Genomic DNA, 26,415 nt, shown 5'->3' with positions numbered 1-26,415 from the left:
AATTGAAAAATCTAGCAATACTTGACCCACTTTCCTGAATGGCAACAATCAGCTAGAGCTGTGCTAGCTTACCCTTGTGATGGAGCATGTGGTCTTTCCTTTACCTCATTCTCCACCACACCCCATTGTCTGCTTGACCCTGAAGCTGAGTGAGACCAGCCAAATATCTTTGCTAATGAAGTGTTTATTTTGTCCTTATATGAGGATTAAGGGAAAAGTGAATAATTTCTTGTACTCAGATCGCTATAAAAATTTTTCTTATAACTAACCCTTCAGATATGTGTGTTTGCAATCCTGCTTTACTTGTTCACTCTGATTTCAGGCTTCAGCTACCAGCTATACATTAGTCTCTGTGTGATGAGATCTCTCTCAAGATTTTCCCATATACAAATACTTTCTGGAAATTGCCAGCTGGATGTGTCCTGATTCGAGCAATTCCAAAACACCTACAATTTAACTGATTTTTCTTCCCCCCAATTATTTCTCTTCTTGTAATTCAAAATTGAGTGATTGGCACCAGTACCCACCCAGACACTCAAGCTGGGAAAAGTGTCCTAATATTAGATCACCATTCCTCAAATAGGTTGCCTTGTCTTATCAATTCTACTTTTTAACGCAGTTCATGTCCACCTATTCCACTCTCTCTGATGGCTCTTACTTGAGTAAAACCTATTATCACTTTTACTAAGATCAGGCATCAGCAAATTTTGTCTGTAAAGAGCCAAATACTAAATATCTTAGGATTTGTAGATCATATAGTCTTCATGACAACTATTAAACTCTGCTGAGAAAGTAGCCATAGATAGTATGTATACAAATGTGGTTGTGTTTCGATAATATTTTATTAAGGACAATAAATTTTGAATTTCCTATACATTCACAAGTCACAAAACATTATTCTTCTTTTGATTTTTGTTCTTCTTTTACCTAACCATTTAAAAATGCAAAATCCATTCTTAGCTTGTGTGCAATATAAAAACAGGTAGCATGCCAGTTTGTCACCCCATATTTCGGATTATTGCATTATTCTCTTTATGGGTCTCCATGCTTTTATCCTCACTCGGTCTTCTGCCTTATAAAGTATTCTTATAAAACTGATTATATCATCAGTTGAATACTTCGGTTGCTCCTCACCACCCCCAGGCTAAAATCCAAACTCCTTAGCATAACATAGATTTCTATATGACCTGATTCCTAACTATTACTTTTTAGAATTATCTCTATCCATACCTCCAACTATATGTAGTTTCCAGTAGATGCCAAGATACTTCCTAATTCTTGCCTTTTTCTTGCTATTGCCTATCTTTCAAGATTCAATTCTAGTGCCCCCCCTTTTTCTTTTAACTTTTTTATTGTATAGTATAACATATACACAAAGCAAAGAAATAAAAAAAAAAGCAATAGTTTTCAAAGCACTCTTCAACAATAGTTACAGAACCGAGTCCGGAGTTTGTCATGGACTACCATACAATCCTCTCAGATTTTTTTCCTTCTAGCTGCTCCAGAATAGAGGAGACTAGAAAGCTTAAATATTTTTTTCATCACAATCAACTTTTTTCCTTCTTTTTTTTCTGTGAAAAATAACATATATACAAAAAAGCAATGAATTTCAAAGCACAGCACCACAATTAGTTGTAGAACATATTTCAGAATTTGACATGGGTTACAATTCCACAATTTTAGGTCTTTCTTATAGCTGCTCTAAGATACTGGAGACTAAAAAAGATATCAATTTAATGATTCATCATTCATATTCATTTGTTAAATCCTACCTTCACTGTATAACTCCACCATCACCTTTGATCTTTTCATCCCTCTCTTTAGGAGTGTTTGGTCTATGGCCATTCTAAATTTTTCATATTGGAAGGGTCTGTCACTAATATGCAGTAGGGAGCTGGAACTATCTCATATTCTGGAGAGGCTGGGACCTCTAGAATTCAGGACATATCTGAACCAGAGGCCCATCTGGAGGGTGTAGGTTTCTGGAAAGTTACTCTTGTGCAGGGAACCCTATTGGAATCTTATATATTGCCAGAGGAGTTCTTTAGGATTGGCTGGAGTGGTTCTGGTTGGGGTTTGCCAAGTTATGATAGGTAGCACGGTCTAATTGAAGCTTGTATAAGAGCAACCTCCAGAGTATTCTCGACTATTTGAACCCTCTCTGCCACTGATGCTTTATTAGTTACACTTCTTTTCCCCCTTTTGATCAGGATGGAATTATTGATCCCAAGGTGCCTGGGCTGGATTCATCCTTGGGAGTCATCTCCCACATCGCCACGAAGACTTTCACCCCTGTATGTCATGTCCCACGTGGTGGGGAGGGCAATGATTTCACTTGCAGAGTTGATGCCCCCCTTTTTACGATACTATTTCTAACTCATCTTAAAATAGAAGTCCCTCATTTGTACCTCGTCTGTATCTCACACAGATTTTCTATCTTAGTTCCAGTAACGCTTTCATATACTCATTTGTTTGCATGTTTAGTTCTCCATACTATATTGTAAAACACTTTGGTAATGGAAACACATATATAATTCATATCCCCACCCCCACCCCCAGCTCTAAGCACAGCACCTGACACTTTAAAATATTTAAATATTTGTTGAATGAATCAATAAATGGATCCCCCAAATAATCATAGAGAAAATAACCATTGCAATAGCTAATACTTATGAGCACATATAACACACCAACTACCTTTCTAATCAGTTTGCATGTATCAGCTCACTTATTTGTCACAATCCTATGAGGTAGCCACTGTTATTATGTGACTTTACACTTAAGGAAGCTGAGGCACAGAAATGTGAGACCACTAGTCACATAACAGGTGGGAGGAACTGGGATTCAAATTCAGTCTGTTTCACCCCATCTCTGAAACACAAAAGAATGTGGAAAAGGTCTAAAGAACATTGGGCTTTGAGATTCCTGGGTCTTCAACAAAAATGCCAGCTGGTCCACTGTGGTGCTAACAAGGCCCTTTATCTTGATCTAGGTAGTGGTCACTTGGGGTGTATAAATACGTAAAAAATCACTAAGCTGTACATTTGAGATTTGTTCACTGTATGGAAATTATTCCTTAATTTGTGTAAATTTTTAAAACATTTCCCCATCTTCATGCACTAACCCTTCTGAGTACCATCAATAAACACTTAAATTGGAATTCCTCTTTCAATTTCATGCTATTTTCTCTAGCTCTGTATTCTTTCCTCCACATGATTAACTTCAAATTATTTCTGGGAGGCAGAGACCTCTGGATCCCTCTTCTTCTACCCCTTTCAGTAACTAGAAATACAAAACTGAGAAGTAGTACGATCCATGTTAACAAGCTCAGTTTCTTTGACTATCAGCTAATTAGAGCAACAGTTAAGGTCAAGATAAGAGATTTGTTACAGGTGCTGGATTTCTCCCTTTGCTCTCCCCACCCCCGCCATCTGCACTCCATACAACCACTAACTTTCCAAGTTGTCCTTCCTCATTCTCCAACACCCACTGAGCAACTGAGGAGCCTGTTCTCTCCTGGTCAGATCATTATCACCCAGTTCCAGAACAAGTTTATTTGTTTGCTAAACTTCGACGGGCATTCCTGGATATGACTCCATACTCCCCTCCCCTACCAAGGCGGACCTAACCGGGTGAAAAGAGAAATTCTTTTTTACCTTGGGTCAGATTCCCTGAGGGTAGGGTGGGAAAGAGGGAGTAACCACCTGGGAAAAGACAGTGTTGCTCCAGGTCACAGCTGCTTCATGATTCAGTCTGAAGATTTACTCTCCTGAAGTCTCCCTTAGGAGAGAACTTAGATTTTTGTTGCTGTTATTTTAAAATTTTTATTGTGGTAGCATATACACAATGCAACATTTCCCATCTTAATCATCTTCAATACCATAGATTTTGGTAAATATAATTTAGCGCCTGAATGTTATGAGCCTTTAGCTAGAAGTAAGACATTCTAAGGAATCAGATATTTGTTTTTGAGAGTTCCTATAATTCTCCAATTTCATGAATGGCAGTGTTCTAGCCACTAAAGCAATTCATTGGTAACTGTTAAGATTTCCCCCTACTGCCAATCACTGTATCCTAGAATAGTGGATGCTTCTCCAACAGGATTTACAGATTTTCTTAAAAAAAAGAGATTCCTGAGCTCCACCCCTAGAGATTTTGATTCAGTGGCCTGTGGTGACGCCCAACCCAGGAATCTGCATTCCTATCAAACGTTCAGGTGATGCTGATCAGAAGATTTTAGTAACTCAGGCCCTCAAGGATTTATTAATCTAGCTGGAAATCCAAACACACAAAAAGATACAACTAAAATGCAGACTGGTAACCACTATGGGAGAGGTTAGGCCCTGTGAGATAAGGAGCTCAGTGGAGGGGCACCTAATCCACTGGGGAAGGGGAACTGCCAAGACCTGAGCCAACTGACAGTGAACAAAGCAGAGAGTGGGGGAGAAAAGCATTCAGGGTAGTGAGTGGGTAAAGCTTTGCCAGAGTTTGAAGTTGATTGAGAGGCAAGCAGTAAACAAACTAAGGAGAAGTCCTCTTCACCATCCTGTGGAGCCTGAGATGACTGAGAGAAGACTAAGTAGAGGATAATGTGGTTGAATTTGAGTTAGATCATCTGGTTCAGAAGGGTTCAGAAGGTTTAGTGGAGTCAGTGAAACAGTGTGAAGCCTGGGCGAGAAATGATACCCAAAGGAGGGCAAGAAAAGATGTTGGATATACAGGGGGGCTTATTAGACAAATTTCATCAAGACATGCTTACTGATTGAATAGTGTGGGAGGATGGAAAAAAAGGAGTCAAGACATCTTATATTTCCCTCTTGAGTGAATCTTGAGTGGACCTCAAAACTTGTGCACATGGTAATGTCATAGATAAAACAAAATTGGCTTTAATTATTTAAACTGGATGATACATACATATGTGAAGATATACTATATCGTCTACTTTGCAGGTTTGAAATTTTTCATGAGAAAAATGTTATTTTAGGGAAGAAAGTGTGTTTGCGTTCTTTTAGCTATAAAAGGCAAAATAAGTGGAAACAATGTTGTGTGATTCCATTTGTAAACTCTAAATTGGCAGTTTTGATTGTTGTGTATGTTCACCTTTACAACACAGATCATTTCAGAGTATTCTAGCTACACTGAAGTCAGAAAGATTGTTGTAAATTAGATTCTGCTCTTTTAGAAGAGCTCCAGACTCAACAAATTAAGTTTAGAGGACCTAAGACAAAGAGACCCAGAGGATTGTTGCTTTTTAAGGGTTATTTTCTAGGTCACACAGAATTGCTTCTCAGCCTTTGCTTATAAAGCCCTAGTTTTCATTTAAGTCCATTCCTTCATCAACAAATAATTGAGCATGTACTTTTGGCCAGGTACTATTCCAGAATAGTAGTTCTCAAACTTTAGCATACAAGAGAACTTGTTTAAACAGATTCCTGGTCTCCACCACCAAATTCCTGTTCAATAATTCTGTGGTAAACGGCACCACTTTGTGTCTCTAAAAGGCTCCTAGGAGATGCCAATGTTGATCTGTGGATCCAACTCTTCTAGGGCTATACTAAACAAAACAGGCAAAAATAAAAATAATTGCCCTTATGAAGCTTATATTCTAATAGGAGTGGGAGAGATAGAAGAACGAAAACAGGTGATGGAGAATATATATTATGCAAGATGATAAGTACTATGAAGAAAAATAAAGTGGAGAAGGTCAGAGGGACTCACTGAGAAGGTAATATTAAAATAAGGATTTAAAAGAAGTGAGAGATCCAGCTGGTATTATTTCTTGGGGGGGGGGGAGGGGGACAGAGAGAGATAAAAGTAAGGGCAAAAACCTTGATTCTGGATCTTTTCTGACTTGTTCCAGGATCAGCAAGGAGGCCTAGGGGGTAGGAAAAGTACAAGCAGACAAATTAGAGGTAAATTACAAGGCTAGGGGAGGGCTTTGTAATTCAGTACTTTGACTTCTTACTCAGAATGAGAGAAATACAAAGGAAGATTTTAAGCAAAGGAATGGTTTGATGTGATTTGTCCTTTAAAAAAATCTTTCTGGCAAACGCCTTCAGAATAGATTATGAAAAGGCCAGGGTAGAAACAACAGGGAGACCAGTTAAGAGGTTTTTGAATAATCCAGGCGATACATGGTAGTTGGATAAGGTGGTAGCCTTAGAGGGCAACCAGGTTTGCCACGCGTCACATCTGAGCTCACCCTTCTGCCAGTGACACAGGAAACTTCAAATTCCCAGTGTCAGGTTTCAGAAAATAAACTTGACATACGAAACGGATTCTGTGGCATGCGGCCCACCCAGGCCTCTTGTGACAGACGATAACAACAACAACAACGAACACATGTATTCCTTAAAAGAACAAATCTTGTTGCTCTGATGATTCTCAAAGCCCGGATCCATGTGATCACCAAAAACTCAACTCAACAGTGAAAAAAAGAAAACATTCGGAAGAAAGAGTAAAAGAAGCAATTGGATTCTAGATGTATTTTGAGGATTCATCAACAAAAATGGTTCTTAAGATTTTGGCCAGGGCAACTGGAAAGATGGAATTGGCGTCTACTGAGATGGAGATGGCTATGGGAGGACTCTGTCTACGGAGGAACTTAGGGAGTTTGGTTTTGGAAATACTAATCTTGATATATTTCTAATAAGGCATCCAGTGGAGATATTAAATACACGGTTTGATAGATGAGACCCGAGTTTGGGGATGACATCTGGGATGAAGACATGAATGAGAGTCAGACAGTATATTGATGATGTATTAAGTCCAAAGACAGCACAGTGTCACCGAATTAGTGAGCGTAGAAAGCGAGAGCTTTGAGAGCGAAACCTTGGATCACCCTAACTTTTACATAAAGGGTGTGGGAGGATGGGGTAAGATAAAGAAGATCCAGCAAAGGAGAAAGAACCATAAAGAAGGTAAGAGGGACATCAGTAGAGTTTTATAAGAAGAGGAAGTTTAGTTCAAAGGTTAAGCGTCTACTACATGAGGTAAGTTTTTTACCTCTCACATCTCCTGATGCAAATGTCCAATGACTTATTTGATGTTGCTATCAGTATTTATTTATTAAAATCACAGTAGTCAAAATCTACTACATTTGGCTGGATGCTAATGAAGGTGGCTACAAAAAGGAAAGACAGTGTCTAATGCCTAGTATTCACTATATTTTAGATGCTATTGTTATTTCCCCAATTCCTTCACATGCACCCTGCCTTTTGAGTCGTGTTAAACAACGGTATTGGAACCCATCATGGTTTTTTCATGCCTTGGTGCTGCATCTGCCCACACTGCTCTCTTTCTGGAATTCCCTTCCCCATTTCAGTTCAGCTTAAGATCCTCCATGAAATCTTCCTAGCCACTCCCTTCCCTGTGCCACCCTCTATTGTTTATGCTTCATATCCAGCAGCATTGCTCCTTGCTATTTCAGGTTTTTCTTTTTTTTAAATACTTATCAGAAGTCATTATAAGTCTGTCTTTTTGGTCTTTACTAAATTGTTAGCACCTCATGAGCACCTTAATTATGTTCTCTCAGGTACGTGATAGGCCCTCATTATTTATTAGTTGAATAAGCAATAAAAATAATAGTAGAACCTGATACCACGTCAAGAAACAGGTACTGATATAATGAGTTTATCAGGTACAGTGAGACAGTTGAATAGAAGCAAAAATGTGTGAGGATTAAATAAAAAGAAAATAAGTGAGTAGCAGCTTGGATATACTCAAAGAAACTCAAGTGGGCATGGGGGGTGTGAAATCAGTGACAAATCAGTAATAAACTGGATAATTTTTTTCTCAGTTTGATGTATACTCCAGATCGGAGAACTGAGGACCGGCGAACTCTACATTCATACCCTGGACAATTCTGGTTACCTTGTCAAATCAGTCAAATCCGATAGTAAAAGCACCAAATTCTGAATTTAGAAGGTCTGTGTTCTTAATAGATTGTATGGCTTAAAAGGCATTTCTTATTTATCAATGAGGAATTAATCTCATCTATAAAATATTTTTCATTTCTAATATTCTCCCACTTCCCTTCTTAGACAATCCTCTTAAGAGAATAAAATTTAAAACAGGCTGTCACCAAATCCGTTTTTTTCATTTGGGCTCCCAGACTCTAGCACATCGAACCCACCCCTCCTCCACCCACACAGCCCACCTCGACAAATCCGAAGTCTCCGACAGCCGCTGAAGCACTCTCAACTTTATTCAAATTGCTTACCCTGCCAAGAATGTAGTACGTCTGCCTTCTAGCTACCAGCCCCCTTCCCTTCCTTTGGTCTTTCACTCCGGAGGTGCGCTTCCTCCTTACAATAGGACCCGGGGTGAGTTGGGGGTGGGTGGGTGAATTCTTCCCAGGCTTTCTTGCAAAGACCCCTGTCAGGAAAAGACAAAGCTTCCCGGTACCTGCAGACTAAGGGCAAACTCAGGTATTTGGTGACCTTGAGTCCCATCCTGACTGGGGCCAGGGAGTCAAAATTTTCCCCTTTTTAATGAAACCACAGCCTACTTCTAATGAAACAGACTATCTGCCTGAAGCACAATGTATCTAGTTCCACTTACCTCTCCCCCCAAGCCCCTGTTCCTACTCTTATCCTCTGCAGAATGATGAGGAAAGGCTATAGAGAATTTTGTCTCCCTATTGGAGCTTTGCGGTATCCTTCCTACCCTCACAAGCTGGCATGTGAATGAAAATCAGCTGGCATGGGAGCAGAGCCAGCAGCTCTCCATGGAGACTCAAGTGGCAGAGTGCATGGGAGGATTAGCCGAGAGTTGTGTCTTAGAAAAATACATAATTTGGAACTTGCTAAGGGTTTACTTTTAGGGGTAGAGACTGGAAAAGTGAAAGAAATCAGCTTTCTTGAATGTTGCATTTGGGAAAGGAGAGGAAGATTGAAAGCTGTCGACTGTTATCCTTTTCAGTAAATATGTCAGTGCTGGAACACAACTCTAAAAAATGTGCTTTTAGAAGACATGCCCCCCAAAACTGGCAAGGCGGGGGCGAGGTGGCGCTGAATGGCATGAGGGGATTGCCAAGCCTGAGAAGGACGGGGAGGAGGGGGCGGGGAGCCAGACAAATCGTGATTTGCAGGAGCTTCTTTTGCCCAGAGGATTTCTTTATCTCCCTTTTCCACTTGGATTGTTTTAAAGGTGAATACATTGCATTCTTTTCTATCTGGCAATGTACTAGATGGAATAAGAAGGTGGTATTTTCATTCTAATATGTTGTTTGATGGATTAAAATAAAAATCACAACAAAAAGGTAATTTCGCGCTTGGCAGTCGGGGCTCAGGATCCTGACAGCATTTCTAGTAACAGCCACTGTTTGTGTACCACCGGCATGTGAAGTATTAAGTGTTTAGCACTTTACAAGAATCAGTGAAGGTACTAGGTACTATCATCCCTAGTTACCGATGAGGAGGTGCAATAAGTGGCTGGGCCAAGATCCTTTCTTATATCTTGTGTATAGAGCCTAATTTTAAATCATCTATAGTAATGGCAGATGCATAATTACTAACAGAACACCAAAATATCTCAAGTGAGCAGATCACATCTCTTTTCCTCTGTCTGTTGTCAAAAACAAAACAGTCCTGATGGAAAGAATTTGTGTTCTTTAAAGCTAAAAGAACAAGAGAGAAGGAAGTTGGCAATTGAAGGCAGTACTTTTTATTTTCACAAAAGGCAGTACTTCTTAACTTCTAACTAGTGTTCTAGCAACATGATGTGTTTTATTGTGACATTAGGGTGACTCAAGGAGGAAAAAGGAACTGTTTGAAGTTTCTGCCAAAGCTAAGCAGATTTTGAAGCTATAAGAGATCTCAGATCAATGTTAATTTTTTTTAGTGGAAGTAGAGGTAGCCTCAGGAATTGGAGGTTGTATCTTCAATTTAAAAGGTAGAAACGCAAGGTAGACCTGGAAGTTGAAGTTTTAAATGGGTTTGTCTCCAGTTTCTGTGGCCCCAGTTTTCTACTTCCTTCCCCACCCAGTCTGGGTACTAGGCAGCTCCCCTTTTGCATTACAATGACCTTGGTGAGACTGGCAGACAGGATTAGCTGGGAATTCACAAGGGTGTGTGGGGGCCTGGGGGCTGCCAGCAGGGGCGGTCCTAAGGATGACTGAGTCTACCTTATAAATCCAGGGATTCTAAAATGTTCATCTCCTGCTGCATTGGGCTCTTTGACTATTGGTATTGCAGAGGGGGTGCCCCTCGTCTCAGGCTTTTAATACTTTCTTCCCTATAGACCTTCAAATTTTTCTAAGATCTTCCACCCAAATAGTCTTTTAAGCCTTCCTCTTACTGTCTAAGTGTTTGAATTTTTTTTTTCTCCTCCTACTCAACAACATGAGTGTAGATCTAGCTTCTCCCCAAAGCCTTCCTTGCCCCGAAACAGATGGTTCTAGCAAGTCTTCACCAATGCCTGAGATTTATGAGGCTGAAGAGAATTATGCGTCCCTGCAAATGTCATCTGCTGAGGTGCACCAGTCAGAGACAGGTAAGGAAAAATTTAATCCTTGAAATACTTAGAAATTCTGGAAAGAAGAGAAGGGGATCTATTTCCTGCTTGACTGTTCCAGTCCATCAATAATAAGCTAGTGTCATGAACCTACAAATCCTTGTAACCGTGTCACAGATGTTGGGAGTTGTGGACGGAGAGACGGAATTCTCTGTAGAGGATGCATTGCATATTGATCGAGAACCTATGTATTTTAGGTTCAAGACGCTGTGGACACAGTCTTGTAATAATTGAATGAGTTGGGGCATAAATCTTTACGTCTTAGTGCAAGACACAGTTATCAGTAAATGCTACTGCTAATTGTCCAGAAGAGTATATCACAGATTAGGGTCGATCTCTAATTCAAGTAGTACTGGAAATGGCATGGCTAGTTACATACATCTTTTTCTTGGAATGTTCTGGCCATTTACCTTCTTTCTCCGACAGTAGCTGGTGGTTCTCCCACCCTCTGGACGTGTGGGTGTTACCCCCCCCCCCGGGTTACTGAGTTTGAGCACCTACTATGCTCTAGGTTCTATGTCCAATTAATACCTATCCCAAGGAAGAGTTCAACCCACTTTATGATAAAGTATGTTCCATAAAATTTAAGGCCCAGTTTTCGCTTCAGAACCCATACTGCTGCTCCTACGGCGGCTTCTGAATGAACCCGGAGGGATGCTCAGGATTCTGTAAAGCCGGTTCCACTTTTTGGAAAATCAGTTTGGCAGTAGTTGTCGAAACTTATGAAAATAAAAAAGCAAACCCTCTTAAATCCAGGAATTCTATTTTTAACATTTAATAGTTTACAAAAGTGCATTTACTTTATGATGAAAAACGTGCTTGAGTAAACATGTTAAGTAAACGGTTAACTTCTATATTTGAGTAACATGTTTTTAATGTTACCCTGTTTTTCTAAACTTTGCTTTCATAATTTCAAACTTTGAAAATATTGCGCTGGGGTTGTGAGAAGAAAACTTGGGAATGAGTTATGGGCATGTTCTCAACAAGGACAAGGTTGGTATAGATACTTTAGTGGAAGGATTTCCTTTCTTCTTAGGCCTACTAGCAAGAAGCAGAAATCGTGAACAGTTTAAGGCCCATATATACCGTGACTAAGAATAGTATTGGAGTTGGCAACTGGAAACACCTCAGTATAATTATTTAGGTGGCTACTAAATCTCGATAATACAAGGTATAGGTAAACGTAATTTTTAGTTATTAAACTGAAGTGCACCAGGTCCTGTGCTAGACATTTTTAAAACATATTTTTTTTAATTAGAGAAGCTGTACATTTACAGAAAAAGCATGTAAAAAATGTTTCCCCTATACACCCCCCCCATTAACACCTGGTATTTGTTACAACTGATGAAAGAATATTGTACTATTAATTATAGTCCACGGTTTATATTAGCGCTCACTGTCTTGAACAATGCTATGTTGTTGTTTTTATTCAACATAAAATTCTCCCTTTTAACTACTTTCAAGTACATAATTCAGTGGCGTTAATTAGGATCACGATGTTGTGCTACCATCACCACCATCCATCAAAAATTTTCCATCACCCCAAATGTGTTATGTTCAAATACATGAAGAAAGCTTCTAAGGAAGAAATTTGGAGATGAGGATAGAGTTAGTAAAGAGAAAGTCTGATTTGAAATGGAAACTTGCTCAAACTCACAGTGCTGGTTTGTCCTGGTGTTCAAATGGTATAGTGTTAATTTTATAGAATCCCCAGAATCTGAACAGGTAGTTTGTGTGGTGCCCACCTAAAGCTGCAAAGACAAAGGCATCTATGGATGAAGGTGAAGCTGAGTAATTTTTCTTCTGACTTTCTTAAAAAAACAGTGCATAAAACCCACAACTAATAATACAAGAAAATTTTTTTAGGAATTTAAGATAATTAAAAAGACAAATCTATGGTTTGGGGAGAATAGGATATTGGTAATTGATGGTGATGGTGGTGGCACAACATTGTGAGTGTAAATGCACCACTGAATTGTACACTAGAAAGTGGTTAAAATGGGTTTGGGTTTGTATATAAGTTACCACAATAAATTGTTTAAAAGAACATAGAACTGTACAACACAGTGAGCCCTAATATAAGTAATATGGAAATAACATGATTTCCTAACATTTGAAGAAATCTATTTTCTTGATCTATCAGTCCTGATAGCAGAGTCCTGGCTTCTACTTGAGGTTTGAGTCCCATTCTGCTTCCCAGCAACGTGTGATGTGATGTTGACTTGTTCTTTTAAATGGAGTGCCAATAATACCTCTCGGATTGGTACAAGAGGTTAAACAGTACACAAAATATGTCAGTTAAGAATTACGATGTCAATGCTACTCTTCTTTATTTACCCCTAATTCTGGGGTTGTACGGATTATGAAAGTACTTCGGAAAAGAATAAGTTTGTAAGTAAAATGTTTGAATACTTCAAGTTTTAAGGAAAACTATGATTCTGTTTGTTCCCAACAGTCTCTCCTCTTCCTTCCTCCATGGATCTGCTTATTCAGGATAGCCCCGACTCTTCCACCAGTCCCAAAGTCAAACTGCCTGCTTCTGAGAAGAGTCCAGGGAAGAAGGATGAGGGCCAGGTCAAGAAACAGAAGATCAGAACCGTGTTCTCTCAGGCCCAGCTGTGTATACTCAATGATAGATTTCAAAGACAGAAATACCTCAGCCTCCAGCAAATGCAAGAACTTTCCAACATTCTGGACCTCAGCTACAAACAGGTGAGGTTGTTTTGTTGCAATACAAAAAAAATAAGATTGGTTTTGCAGATGAGCATTTGCTAGCAATCTTTATGGATGCTCTTCCCTGTACTCTGCAGCTCCCGCCAAGAGTTTTAATATAAAAAATGATATTTTTGCAGCATGTTTTTTTGACCACCTCTTCCTTTCATTACATTGTGTGAATGTGATATTATTTAACCACTTCTCCCTTGTTGCACAAACTGGGAAGGTTTCCAAATTTTTCTTAATCAAAGGAGGTATGTACTCCCTCTTCCAGATATAAGAGGAGAGCCTGATCAAAACTAGTTCTCATTAAAATAAAAATGGCATCTTTCATTTTTAGTAGCATTGTATTTGATTACTGTTGAAGTGAGAGTAGTCGTTTTTCATTTATTTATTGGCTATTTTCTTTTGTCAATTGCCCTATCCTCATCTACCTTTCTATTTTTTTATCCAAATGTTCACTTTTTACAGAAGGGATTTGTCAAAGTTCCTTATTCCTAGATAACACTTATTTTATGATGCTTTACAGAATTTTATTCAATCAAATTGTATGGTTTCTGTATTTGGTGCCATATTTAGAAAGTTTTCCATAATTTTGTGTGTTTCTCTGTATGTACATGCACATGTGTGTTTAGTTCATCTAGTTTTTCTTGTCCTTCAGCTTCTGTAATTTTATCTTCTAACTTGATCTTAAACCATCTGGAAATTTTAATTTATTGTGTACTGGGATGTAACTATATTTCCTAAATAGTCATTGTCCTGGTGATATATTTCATAATTTCAGAATTGAAATGCCATCATTATCCTATTTTAAAATACAAATATGCTTAAATGGGAAGAGGGGATTTATTGCAAATGGGTTCTGTAACTGTGACTGGCATGTTGGAAAAGCCTATTAAAAGGGACATCAGTAGACATTTAAATGTGAACTTCCTGATAGTAGATTTGCAGGGTCTTCTTGGCTAGCTTTATAAAATGAAAAGCAGACAACTGATAGGGCTTGAATATTCATCCATAGAATATTGGGCTTTTAAAAAAGACTCTAGAAATTCAAATTTTGTTCTTAAATTTTAGGCATTTCTAGATATCAGAGGAAAAAGTCAACGTTCTTTCAAGCATATCTGTATTTCCAGTGTCTTATGTTTTCCTCTCACCTTTTTTCTTCAGGTTAAGACCTGGTTCCAGAACCAGAGAATGAAATGTAAAAGGTGGCAGAAAAACACCGACTGGTCAAAGAATGGCAACAGTTTGGCCCAGGTAACAACAGGAAACTACTTTTCTGTTCTTTGCTTTCAGAGGTCTTTACAGTTTTTGGCCACCCCCGAAGCATACAACCCCAAGCATAGACAATTCTGCTATTCTTGTGCCCTTTCAGTCATTCCCATCCTTCTCTTTCAGAAGGGCTCAGCACCGACAGAATACCCGGGACTCTACTCTTCCTATCCCCAGGGGTGCTTGGCGAACACTTCTGGTAACTTTCCAATGTGGAGCAACCAGACCTGGAACAACCCGACTTGGAGCAGTCATTCCTGGAACAGCCAGTCTTGGAGCAACCATTCCTGGAACAGCCAGTCTTGGAGCAACCATTCCTGGAACAGCCAGACGTGGTATGCCCAAGCCTGGAATAATCAGTTCCAGAACAGTGGAGAGGAATCCCTGCAGCCTCAGGTCCAATTCCAGCAAAATTCTCCTACCAGTGATTTGGAAGCCACCTTGGGAAGTGCTGGGGAAAGCCACAACGCAATACAGCAAACTCTTAAATATTTCAATACCCCACACCACATGGATTTGTTCCCACCAAATTACTCCATGAATGCCCAGCCTGAAGATATATGAAGATAAGGGTGAAGATGGGGATATGATGCAATCTCAATCTGGGCACAGGCTGCATTACATCCTTCCTTCCAGAATTGACTGGAGAGCTGTGTGTCTGACTTTATCCTGGTTTTCCTTGGGTAATTGGGGGATGCTTGTAGGTGGTATGAGTCTAATCAGGTTTCAAAAACTCAGCAACAGTCCAGATTGCCTTGACTGTTTTGGGCAACATCAAATATGAGTTGTTTGACTAGAGAACTAGAATATAATAGTTTGGCTATCTTTAGGATTTAGCCTCAAGAATAGGAAGAAAAATAAGATGTGTGCTGGAGTACTCATGGGATTTGGGAGGCTTCACTGAATTGTTCAGATGGAAGGGTTAAGCTATCATGATCCTGCTTCACTGATTTCCCTACACTACCTCCAATTTGTTCATTACTATATTTGTTGGTAAAAGTTTTGTTTTTGCATCATGGCAATACAGCAGTTTGTCTAGTTGATTTATACATTTTACAGGTAAATAAAATATATCTTTTACCTTTGGCTATCTGTGCCCTGATTTCACTCAACGTTCAATGAGTAAAAAATTGAATTAAAAATGGGTCTCCGTTAATTTTTCAATATGGTGGTAACAAATGTAACTGAAATCCTGTAGCCAGTGGGGAGAGTGCTATCTATCTTAGAAAAAACATACATTGCTAGGTGGCTAATTAACTTGAGCAAACTTATTCCATTCTCCTTGTGTGTATAGTTTTATTGAAACAAAATTTGTGGTGCTGTGGAACAGAAGCAAAAGACAGCTCTTTTGTTTGCTGAATGAAGAGGCAGGGGGAAGGAAAATAATAGAAGGGAAACAGTTACAGGAAGGGTAAGGGCCAGCAAATTGGAACTCACATGATATGAAAGGTTCTGTGACTGCATCTCTGCACAATTTATACCCAGCCAGAATGTCTGAATGTATGCCTATTTTTAAACTTTATAGCAAATGCTATTAATGTAATGAACCTGCTTTATGAAAAAGGGTACTGTTGAATTTGTAGTTAAAAACAAAAGCACATTTTAGTATGCTTAAATATATGAATCAATGTTAACACTTAAAAGAGTGTTTGATCAGAGACTAGCTAATTGAAATATATCTTTTAATTTTAGGTTTTCACCTTAGGAGCTAAGCAGGCATCTATGAACTGTACTAATACCTTAACTGTCCTTTCCCCCAACAGTACATGTCCCACAATTGATCTGGGCCAGGAGCGCTTTGCTTCACAACTCAGCCTGCTTGCTGCATGGAAACCTGGGCTTTCTGAAGCTTCAAAGATGAGAGAGTAATCAGTGTTTTTCTTAGTCATTTCCCTCAATGCTACCTTAATTTTCCAATATTAATTTCCAAATATCCAACCCAGTTATCTAGAAGTTTCACAAGAAGGAAGTCAGGGATAGGTCTAAGAGTGTTTCTGCAAAGACCTTAGGAGCAACAGTATTAACTTAAAATTTGTGGGTTGAGTTAAAAGTAGAAAGCATCAATAGAACTAAGCACTGTGCCTGACACTTTTTCACCTGTACACATTTCTTCGTATTTAATTTTTTTAAACTTTATTGTAACATGACACAGTTTTCCATTTTAGCTGCTTCCAAGTGTATAATACGATACTATGCTATCATGTATCGTATCACCAATACCTATTGCTGTATATATATTTTTACCTCTTTAAAATTTTATTTTGTATATACATTTTTAAATGTATGAGTGAAGGAAAAATTTCTACAAGGGAGATAAATTAGGACTTTTTTTCCCCCCAAATGTAATACCCCACTTAATTCTTGAAAGTAAATAACAATGACATGCCAATGAATGGTGAACCCAGAACCTAGGAGCTTTTGGGAAATTACTGTAAAATGATAGCAGCCAGAAAGCTCCAAAATTAGTGCTCTTCTACATCCAGAAATTCCTTAAATCCCTGATTGCTATTTGTCTTTGCTTTGTTCAGGCATAAGACATGGAGAGTTTTTCTAGATGTTAGGAATGATGAGCATGTATTGTTCCACACTTATTGCATACTTAACATTTGTGATGAAGCTACCTTCACTCAAAGAGCTTGTAATTAATGGACAAAGTGGCAGGTATAGACAAAGCGAAAATACATTGTGACAAATGTCATTTATTTCTTAAATGTACTTGAGTAGAATAGAACTTTGATGAATTTAAATCCCTTATTAATAGAATTAGGATAAATGGAGCGAGGGCCACTTTGCAATAGGAATGTCAGAGTTAGGAAAAAAAGTGGAGGGTTAAATGGAATGAGGGACTGATGTCGCCAAGGAACCTGTTGTAAAAGTTAAGTTCTTATAACCCAAAATTTTGCAATACATCTGAAGAAACTTTATTTTTACTATTTTTACCCAATATGAATTTAGCCTCTAAACCATTTTGAATTCTATTATATAAATTTTACCCTAAATTTGTACTACTTCTGAATTATAATTTCACATTTACTCCATGTTTGTACAACTTTCTCCTAGTTTTACCTCTTTCAACTTCAAAGGCAAGTCATTGTTTCTGCGATTCTAGAATTTATTGATTAAATTCTTATTTGCTTTTATCATATGATTTGGAAGCTCTTTTAATCCCTATCTTTACTTACTTTTACAATGAACCCAAAGGATGTCAAAGAAACTGATTTTAAAGTAATATGACGGGATAGTTCAATACTTAGGGTTTTGTTCAATAAAGTTATATTTAACACCTATTAGTTAAAGTATCAAACGCTAGATACTAGAGGGAAAAAAAAGCAAGAAAGAAGGGAATAAGAGGAAAGATTGAAAAGGATAGGAAAGATCAGTTGATTCCTGGCTTTCACTGATTTGTTGGTTTTGAAAATTAACCATTTACAGAAATGCCATTCACCTATAGTTCAATGTGGCGTGTACTCCACATTCTTACACCAATAGGATATTAAGGGTGAAAATGTAAGGCAGAGAATAGTAAAATCCACAGTCCTTAAGGAACCAAAGAAAAGGCTTGATTTATTATTTTTTTAACGAAAAAGCCTTTCTGATTGCAAAACTAAAAGAAGCTTCCTCTTAAAAAAATTTAAACAATACAGAATGTATTAGTCACATCCATTAAGAGATAACAGTATTAACAGTTAAATATTTCTACAAGCTATGGGTAGTTTTGTATGCAAATTTATATGCAGGCATAAATTGTAACAGGATTATACTAAATTGTAATTTTGTAATTTTTTCTACACATCTTCATCCTCTTGCATGTCAAAATATAACTTATTGGAAGAATCTTAAAAATTCAGGATAATAAAATAAAGAAAAAAATAAAAAAAATAATTAAGGATAACAATTGTATTTAAAAACATTGATTCCCTATTTTTCTCAAATGCATTAGCGAAATTGAGATAGTTACTTTCCTGAATGTCCTCTATCAAAAACATTTCTGATATGAAGAAATGAGTGAAATTCAGGTGGTTGAACAGGGGAGAGATTATTAAAGCTTTTTTTGTTCTTCTTAACTTAAATCTTCCAGTATATCTTTGTCATTCACTATTTTTTTTAAGTAGAAGAAGCCATGTGAATTGTAAAATATTAAAATAAGATATAATAACATACGGTGTTGTTTTGCTGTAGTATTTCCAGACATTTTCATGCATATACATGACATATAGAATTACAACACATCTTTATTTCCTGTACAAATATGGACTCACGAATCTGTCCTGCAGCTTGCTTTTTCTATTTAAGATTATAACATTGATATCCTTTCACATCAGTAAATTTAGATCTGATTCATTCTGCTTAATTGTTGTGTGGTATTATATAATACCGATTACTACAATTTATTTGACATTTTCATACTTCATAGACATTTCGGCTGTTTCTATTTCTGTTCTGGTTGTTTGCCACCACACATGATACTGCAAATATGTCATTATCTAATTTAAATAAAGGTTGACAGATAAGTTTTTTAAAACGGAAAAATGTGTTCATAAACAAAACAGAAATGGCTTGAAATAAACAAAACAGAAATGGCTTGAAATTATACACTATTTTTGGATTCGCCATTCCTTTTATTTCTTCTGATTCCACTGCTAAATAAGAGCCCATGACTTGGCTAATTTACTGAAGCACTGTTAGAAAACAGTAATAATAATAAAAAGACAAAAGTGTTTATGTTTCAGACACTTAAAAATTACAGTTAATATCAATAAGAGATAAAAGATCACTCACCAAGCCTAAAGCTAATAAATGTTAGAGTAAAAGTCACCATCTGTAAGTAGGCCACCTGAAGAAGCTTGAAGAAGTTGCAAAAAAAGTCTTAGGAAATGTACAAGCCCAATTTAAAGTTTTTTAGGGTATCCTTTTTTTTTTTTGATCACAGGTTGATCAAGAATATTAACTAATATAACAAGGTACAATGAAAAGGAAATTAATAAATATAAAGTCACCTGCCATCCTTTCCATCTTTTTATATCCTTTCCTTTCCTTTAGAGAAGTCTTTTTTCACTTATCCCTAAAGGAGGTGGACATTACTTTCAATATTATGCTTCAGTTACTTTATCATATTTTCATTTTTTGAAAAAATTATATTTTCTCAATTTTCAGCTTGCATTTCCATTTCAATTTGTCCCTGAAATAAAGATGCGCACTGTATTACATTTGTCTGAGTTCTCTGAATTTCACAACCTGGATTCAAAGGTCCCAGAAAAGAGTGGGAGGAGTACAGGCCTTGTTTAATGAATTTCAAGCACCTAGTTCATGGGGTAAAGGGCAAGGTTAATTCTGCTCTGAATAATCCTACTATTCACAAAATCTGGCATCTACAGGAAAAAACAGGCCATTTACTGGGATCCCAGAGGTAAAGGCAGACAACCGCCAGACGGGGGCAGGGAAATGGGGGAGGGCCTTTAGTAAATACTGCCTGCCTCCTGGGGCCTAGTCTGCTTTGCCTCAAGCAGGAGATAAAGGGAATTTGTTAAATAAAGAAGCCAATTGGGTCAGACAAAAGCTTCTGGCACAGGAAGTTACTTCCACTGAGGTGACCGAAATATAGGCATTTGAATAGGGTTCTTGGTGTGAGGTTGAAGTGAAACCTAACTGAAAAGAAGCAGGGGCAGCTGGTCTCTTTAAATGATTCCCAGTTCCTGGGTGGTTGATCTAAACCCTGAAGTCCTGCAAGAGTGTCCTTTAGAATTTTAAAGGTTAAGCACCTGAGAAATGGCTTCAATTGCAATGATAGAAATACCTCCAAGTATACTACCAGGCAAACTATCAAGCTACTGGGTTGTCATTACTTCCAGGCCTCTTCACTCGGACTTCCCACTGAAAGCAAGGCAATACGTATTTTTTTTTTTAAAAAAACATGAATTTACTTTGATATTTCCAAATTTGTTTTTGCCTTATGAGAGTTTTACTTAGCTTCCTTATTTTACACTTGTATCTCTTTTCTCTTGCGCTGAAAATCTTCATTCTTAAACGTATTAATATAATTACATCACTTGCTTTATCCTAAAAGTTTTTGTAGAAATAAAATAGCTTCAAAGGTTCCATGCACTGGGGTAACGTTTCCAGAAACCTACAACCTCCAGATGGGTCCCTGGACTAGATAAGCCCTGAAATCTAGAGGGCCCAGCCTCTCCAGATCAACTGGTTCCATCCCCCATCCCATATTATCGACAGCCCATTCCAACATGAAAAAGTTAGAATGGGCACAGCCCAGATACCCCTAAAGGGTGGAAGAAAGACCAAAGGTGATCGTGGAGTTATACAGAGAAGGTCAGGATTAACGAATCAGTCTGATTGATGAATCATTATATTGACATTTCTTTTAGTCCCCAGTACCTTAGAGCAGCTAGAAATAAAATTGTGGAATTGTAACCCATACCAAACTCTGAAATCTATTCTACAACTAATTGTTGCAATGAACTTTGAAATTTATTGCTTTTATGTATATGTTATTTAAAGAGAAGGAGGAGTATAACAAAGAGGATAGGATTTAATTGAGTATGACTGCTGAATCATTATATTGATATTTCTGTTGGTCTCCAGTGTCTTGGAGCAGCTAGAATAAAAAACAAAAAATCATGGAGCTGAAGCCCATACCAAACTTTAAAATCTGTTGTATTAACTACTTGCTAAAATGTACTTGGAAATGTATTGCTTTTTTGTATACATGTTATATTTCACAATTTAAAAAAAGATGTTAAAAATATATATATGATACTAATTTTACTTTTAGTAATAAGCCTATTAAATAAAATTTAAGATTTCTTTACAGTTATTTTGCCCTAAATGATAGCTGTTCAAGCTACTGTACTATGGTCTAAAGTCACTTAATATAATTACTTTCTCTGGGCAAATTGCCAGTTTGATACATAATTCAATTTATTTCAGTTTCACACTTATTTTTAGGGATTGCTTATTTTACTTAATTTAAAAACTGTTTATATAAAAAATGCCATTATCCCACAGTCAAAAATTATATGACAAGTTATATTCAGAAAGTCCCTACTTATATCCCTGTATCTCTCTACCCTATTCACTACCTATAAAGGTAATCATTTTGTTTAATTTTTGCTTATCCTTTCAGTACTTACTTTTGCAAATGTATAGTTTTGAATCCTCCCATTCTCTTACTTACACAAAAGTTGCATATTTTGCTCTGCATTTTGTTTCATGGATTCACTGCCTCAGTTGTTGAAGTATTGATTTCATTCAAAATTATGAAATTAGTTTACAAAAGAGAAAACTTGGAATGTACATCACCTATTATGTATTGTGTGGAAAAGTTTAGCTTTATTAACTTGCTTATCCCAGATAAGCTAGTCTGATTTCTGAGGACAGAGGAACTTGAGGGGCAGCAGATGTTTGGCTTCAGATTCCATGGACTCCACAAACCACATTCCTTAATCATAAACTAATTAATTTCTAAATAATTTTGAGATGTTTGGAAATATGGCAGTCCAAACTCCTTATAAATCTTGACACCAAAATACATTCTAAATGCATTAAAGATGTAAATATACAATATTTAATATAAAAAATACTAGAATGTAACATGCTATTCTTAAAATATTGGATGTCCAATGCAAACCAGGAAACCCATAGGACACCAGCGATATATGCTCAGTTTCAAAGCAGGAAAATAATAAAGTTAAAATTAAATATAATATAAAACAGGAAGTATAACACTTTTCATATATCACATTAGCAAAATTGAGACATATTCAAGGTTGATGAAGTTGTGGATAAGTGGGTATTCACATAAAGTGTAAAGGGAGAGTAAATTGCTAGTCACTTCCAAAGGAAATCAGACCAGCGGTGAGGCACAGGTTTTCTAGAGTTGGAAAATCTCGCAATTACCATCCCTGTTCCACTTTTTGCTAGCTTTGTGACCGTAGGCAAGTTATTTTGCAACCGTTTGGGCCTCAGTTTCCTTATATGTACATGGAAATAATACTTGAAGCCATTTCAAAGGTTGCTGTGAGGAAGTGATAAGATAATCACCTAATATGTATTGTCTAGCTCATGGAATGTATGCAATAAGTGTCAGTCATGTGCATGGAAATGTAAAATGTGAATACTTGTTGATCCACCAATTTCATTTCTAGGAATTCATACTAAGGCATTAATCAGATAACCACACAAAAGATATTCATAGCAGCATTATTATTGATCGCTAAAAACAATTTTTAAAATCTGAATGTCCATTAATAGGACTTTGCTTAAATGTGTCCTGATATATTCATTTATTGGAGTATTTATGCAGCCATTCAAAACAAAACAAAGGATGAGGCAGATTTAAATCCATGGAGGAGACCATTGTTTATTAAGGCAGATTATTTTACAGGTTAAGATGATCCCATTTATGTCATAAAAAGACAAAAATAAAGTATAGAAATATAGATATATACCAAACAGTTGTGGTTATCTCTAGGAGGTAAAATTACGAGAGAAATTTCACATTCTGTTACTGGGAGTTTTTAGAGCACATATTATCAGACAAAAATCATTAATATCTCTATTTTGGAAGAATAAAACCACCTTCACAGAAATTAATAATTGTCACTAAAAATAGCATTTAATTAACATTTTTTAAATATAAAAATAGTTCAAGTACTTGTGTTATTACCATTAAGGGAAGCTAGAATTCTGGAAGCCTGGCTTTTCTTTGTTTTTTGTTTTTTGTGTTGTTTTTATGGAAGCCTGGCTTTTGAACCACAGATTTGATAGTCCTGCTTTGGTTAGTGCCACAGAGGCGGTTAGGCTTACTTGTTCACAGCACCCCCTAATGGCCCTCTGTTGCTCTGGCCTCACCAACCTCCCAGCTGTCTTAGAACGTTTGAGAAGTTTGCCTAGGCAAATTCCTCAGTGAAATCACTGTATGCTAAAACTGGAAGTTTTAGCATACAGTGCTAAACTGGAAGTTCCCAAAACAGAACCAACTGGAGGCCCTGAGAGAACAATATCTAATGGAAATGTTTGGCAGAGTCAGTGACACTTATTTTCCAATTTAACTCACAGCGATTCAAACCAAGTGGTGAAGCCAGACAAGCAGGCATTCTTAGCTGAGTGTGATTAGATTCTCTAAAAGAAATACAAATAGCTGAGGGCATGCACAAAAGGTGTCTGTTGAGCAGAAGAAGTGATTTGTTGACCATTAGGATTAGGAGTTTAACTGAAAGTATTATCAGTCTCAATTATCTTGTTTCAGTCTATCAACAGGAAAATTGAAAAAGAAAGAAAAGAAAGCAGACAATAAAACACAAACTCAAATGTTCTTTTCCAAAATTTACAAGACCCATATGACCAAACCCTTGTGATGTAAAATTATTAATTCATGTTATAAATTCACTTAGTCAAAAAATATTTATTAAATTTTGCCACTTTCCAGGCTGTGTTCTAAGCACTAGAGATAGCAGTGGAAAAAAACAAAAACAGGAGTTCAGTCCATAGAGTTTTCATTTATGCAAAAATGCATTTCCATAGGCATTTTGGTTTTACTTTTCAGTGATGACAGGAAAATATTTTTTTCTTCTAGAGTAATTCCAAAATTAAGTTTATTTTATACATTCAGAGAATTTATATAAATTCAGAAGAAAATGAATGACATATATTTACCTTTTCTGACAAAGTAGAAAGTACCTATCCCAGAAATTCTACCTCTTCTTTTCTCTGCTTTTCTTTTTATATTGTAAAGTAGCATAGATTATATATATGTATGTATATGCATAGTGCATTTAAAAGATAATATTGAAATAAAACCCTTGTCCTCCTGATCCAGAGCAAGAAGTAGAACTCTATTGGCACCTTAGAAATTCAACGGAACTTCTTTTTCCTAGAACTGCTGTAACAAATTGCCACAAATTGGGTGAATTAAAACAGGAGTTTATTCTTTCACAGTGCAATAGGTTAGAAGTCTGGAATCAAGGTGTTAGTGGGCCATGCTCCCTCCAAAGGTTCTAAGGGAGACTCCTTCCTTGCCCTTCCTAGCTTCTGGTAGTTGCTGGCAACCTTTTGAGTTACTTGGTATCCCTTGGCTTGCAGTCACATCATTACAATCTCTGCCTCAGTCTTCACATTGCCTTCTCTGGTCTGTGTTTGTATTCAAATTTTCCTGTTTTTAAGGACACTTGTCAAATTGCACGAGGGATACCCAAATCTAGAATGACCTCATCCTAACTAATTACATCTGTAAAGATCCTATTTCCAAATAAAGCCACATTCACAGTACCAGAGGGTTAGAACTTGAACACATTAATTTGGGGAAATACAATTCAATCTATGACACACACTTGTCCTTCTCCCAAGACATCCTGATTTTTATGTTAATCATTCTCTTGCTTCTCTTTATCTTTTTGTTTCTTATAAAGCCTAGTTGTTTCTTTGTTGTTGTTTTTTTTAGCTTTTTAAATGCATAATATAACATATATACAAAGCAAAGAAAGGAAAAAGCAATAATTTTCAAAGTTTTTTTTTTTTTTTTTTTTTTTTACATGGGCAGGCATCAGGAATCAAACCTGACTCCTTGGGCATGGCAGGCAAGCATTCTTACCTGCTGAGCCACCATGGCCTACCCTCAAAGTGTTCTTTAACAAGTAGTTATAAGTCAGATCCCAGAGTTTGTCATGGGCTACCATATCATCCTGTAAGATTTTTCCTTCTAGTTGCTCCAGAACATTGGAGGCTAAAAGGAATAAATACTTTTTTTCATCATAATCGACTTTTTTTTCTTTTTTGTGAAAAACAGCATATATACAAAAAAACCACGAATTTTCAAAGCATAGCAACACAATTAATTGTAGAACAGATTTCAGGGTTTAGCATGGGTTAAATTTCACAATTTTAGGTTTTTACTTCTAGCTGCTCTGAGACTAAACGAAATATCAATTTAATGATAATGCAATCATATTTGTTAAACCCTACCTTTTCTGTATAACTCCACCATCACCTTTGATCGTCCACTTTTTAGGGGTGCCTGGCCTATGGCCATTCTAACTTTTTCATGTTGGGAGGGTCTGTCAATAATAAGGGGTAGGGATGGAACAGTTGATGTTCTGGAGAGGCTGGGCCCTCTAAGTTTCAGGACTTATCTGGTCCTGGGACCCATCTGGAGGTTGTAGGTTTAAAGCCTAGCTTTTTGGACTTTTATCTGGCTTAAAAATCCTAAAATCCTATTTGGATGGCAGAAGCTGATAATTAACTTTTTCTTTTTTTCTCTTTTTCTTTGCATCCTTTGTATACAAAACCTAGGCCTCCCTGAGGCATAGACACTTTTGAAGGTAAGAGAGGGTGGGGTGGGGCAGTAAAAGGAAGCATAAAGGGAAACAGCATATTCAGGTGTGTCAAAACTATATTATGAAAAAAAAGGACTATATTATGACCATTATAAGTGATAATTTTCTTACCACTCTTCAGGTTCTAATGTGGCTGCAGGGCTGAGCCACAACCCTGTGGGGGGACGGCCTCTGTTCAGTCAAGGGTCAAGGTGCAGAAGATGGAGGTTCTCAACAGAACACCAGATATCACAGGTAGGATAGGGTCTCTGCCATCCTCGCGGCATCCTGGCCTCCACACCTGGAGTCTGGACAGGGTCCATGCAGGGTGGCTTCTCGGGAGCCCTTCCTGGATTGGCATCTTAGAGAAGTGCATGTTGGATCCTGGGTTCACCTCTCCTGGCTGCCTGGGTGTCACCTGTGTGTACGCCGTGCTCTGGAACCAGGTGTCGAGATCGCAGTGACCGTGGGCTTGGATGAGAGCTCTGCAGCCCTAGGAACTTTACGCCCGGGCAACACCTGCATGTGGCCCATACAGTAGGGCAAACTCGCCCCGTTCCACCCCACCCTGAGCTCTCGTTTTTCTTTA

General features: G+C 37.4%; 1 protein-coding gene and 1 pseudogene across 2 annotated transcripts; one reads left to right on the top strand and one right to left on the bottom strand.

Annotated features, from left to right (window-relative positions):
• Positions 1–8,453, bottom strand: part of LOC143690483 (glyceraldehyde-3-phosphate dehydrogenase pseudogene) — a 39,152-nt pseudogene extending 30,699 nt beyond the window's left edge.
• A 1,890-nt stretch (positions 8,454–10,343) lies between these two features.
• Positions 10,344–15,066, top strand: NANOG (Nanog homeobox). Of its 2 annotated transcripts, none has more exons than XM_077167906.1 (4): positions 10,344–10,494; positions 12,971–13,227; positions 14,398–14,487; positions 14,680–15,066. In XM_077167906.1, exons 1-4 carry the CDS (start codon positions 10,344–10,346, stop codon positions 15,064–15,066), a joined length of 885 nt encoding a protein of 294 aa, XP_077024021.1. The 2 variants fall into 2 exon arrangements, with proteins under 2 accessions (XP_077024021.1, XP_077024020.1); XM_077167905.1 differs by having other exon boundaries at positions 14,629–15,066.
• Positions 15,067–26,415: the final 11,349 nt, after the last annotated feature.

Source organism: Tamandua tetradactyla, chromosome 7 (assembly GCF_023851605.1).
Source record: "Tamandua tetradactyla isolate mTamTet1 chromosome 7, mTamTet1.pri, whole genome shotgun sequence".
NCBI lineage: Eukaryota > Metazoa > Chordata > Mammalia > Pilosa > Myrmecophagidae > Tamandua > Tamandua tetradactyla.
The sequence above is the reverse complement of the archived record's forward strand: the minus strand, read 5'-3'. Positions and strand labels throughout refer to the sequence as shown.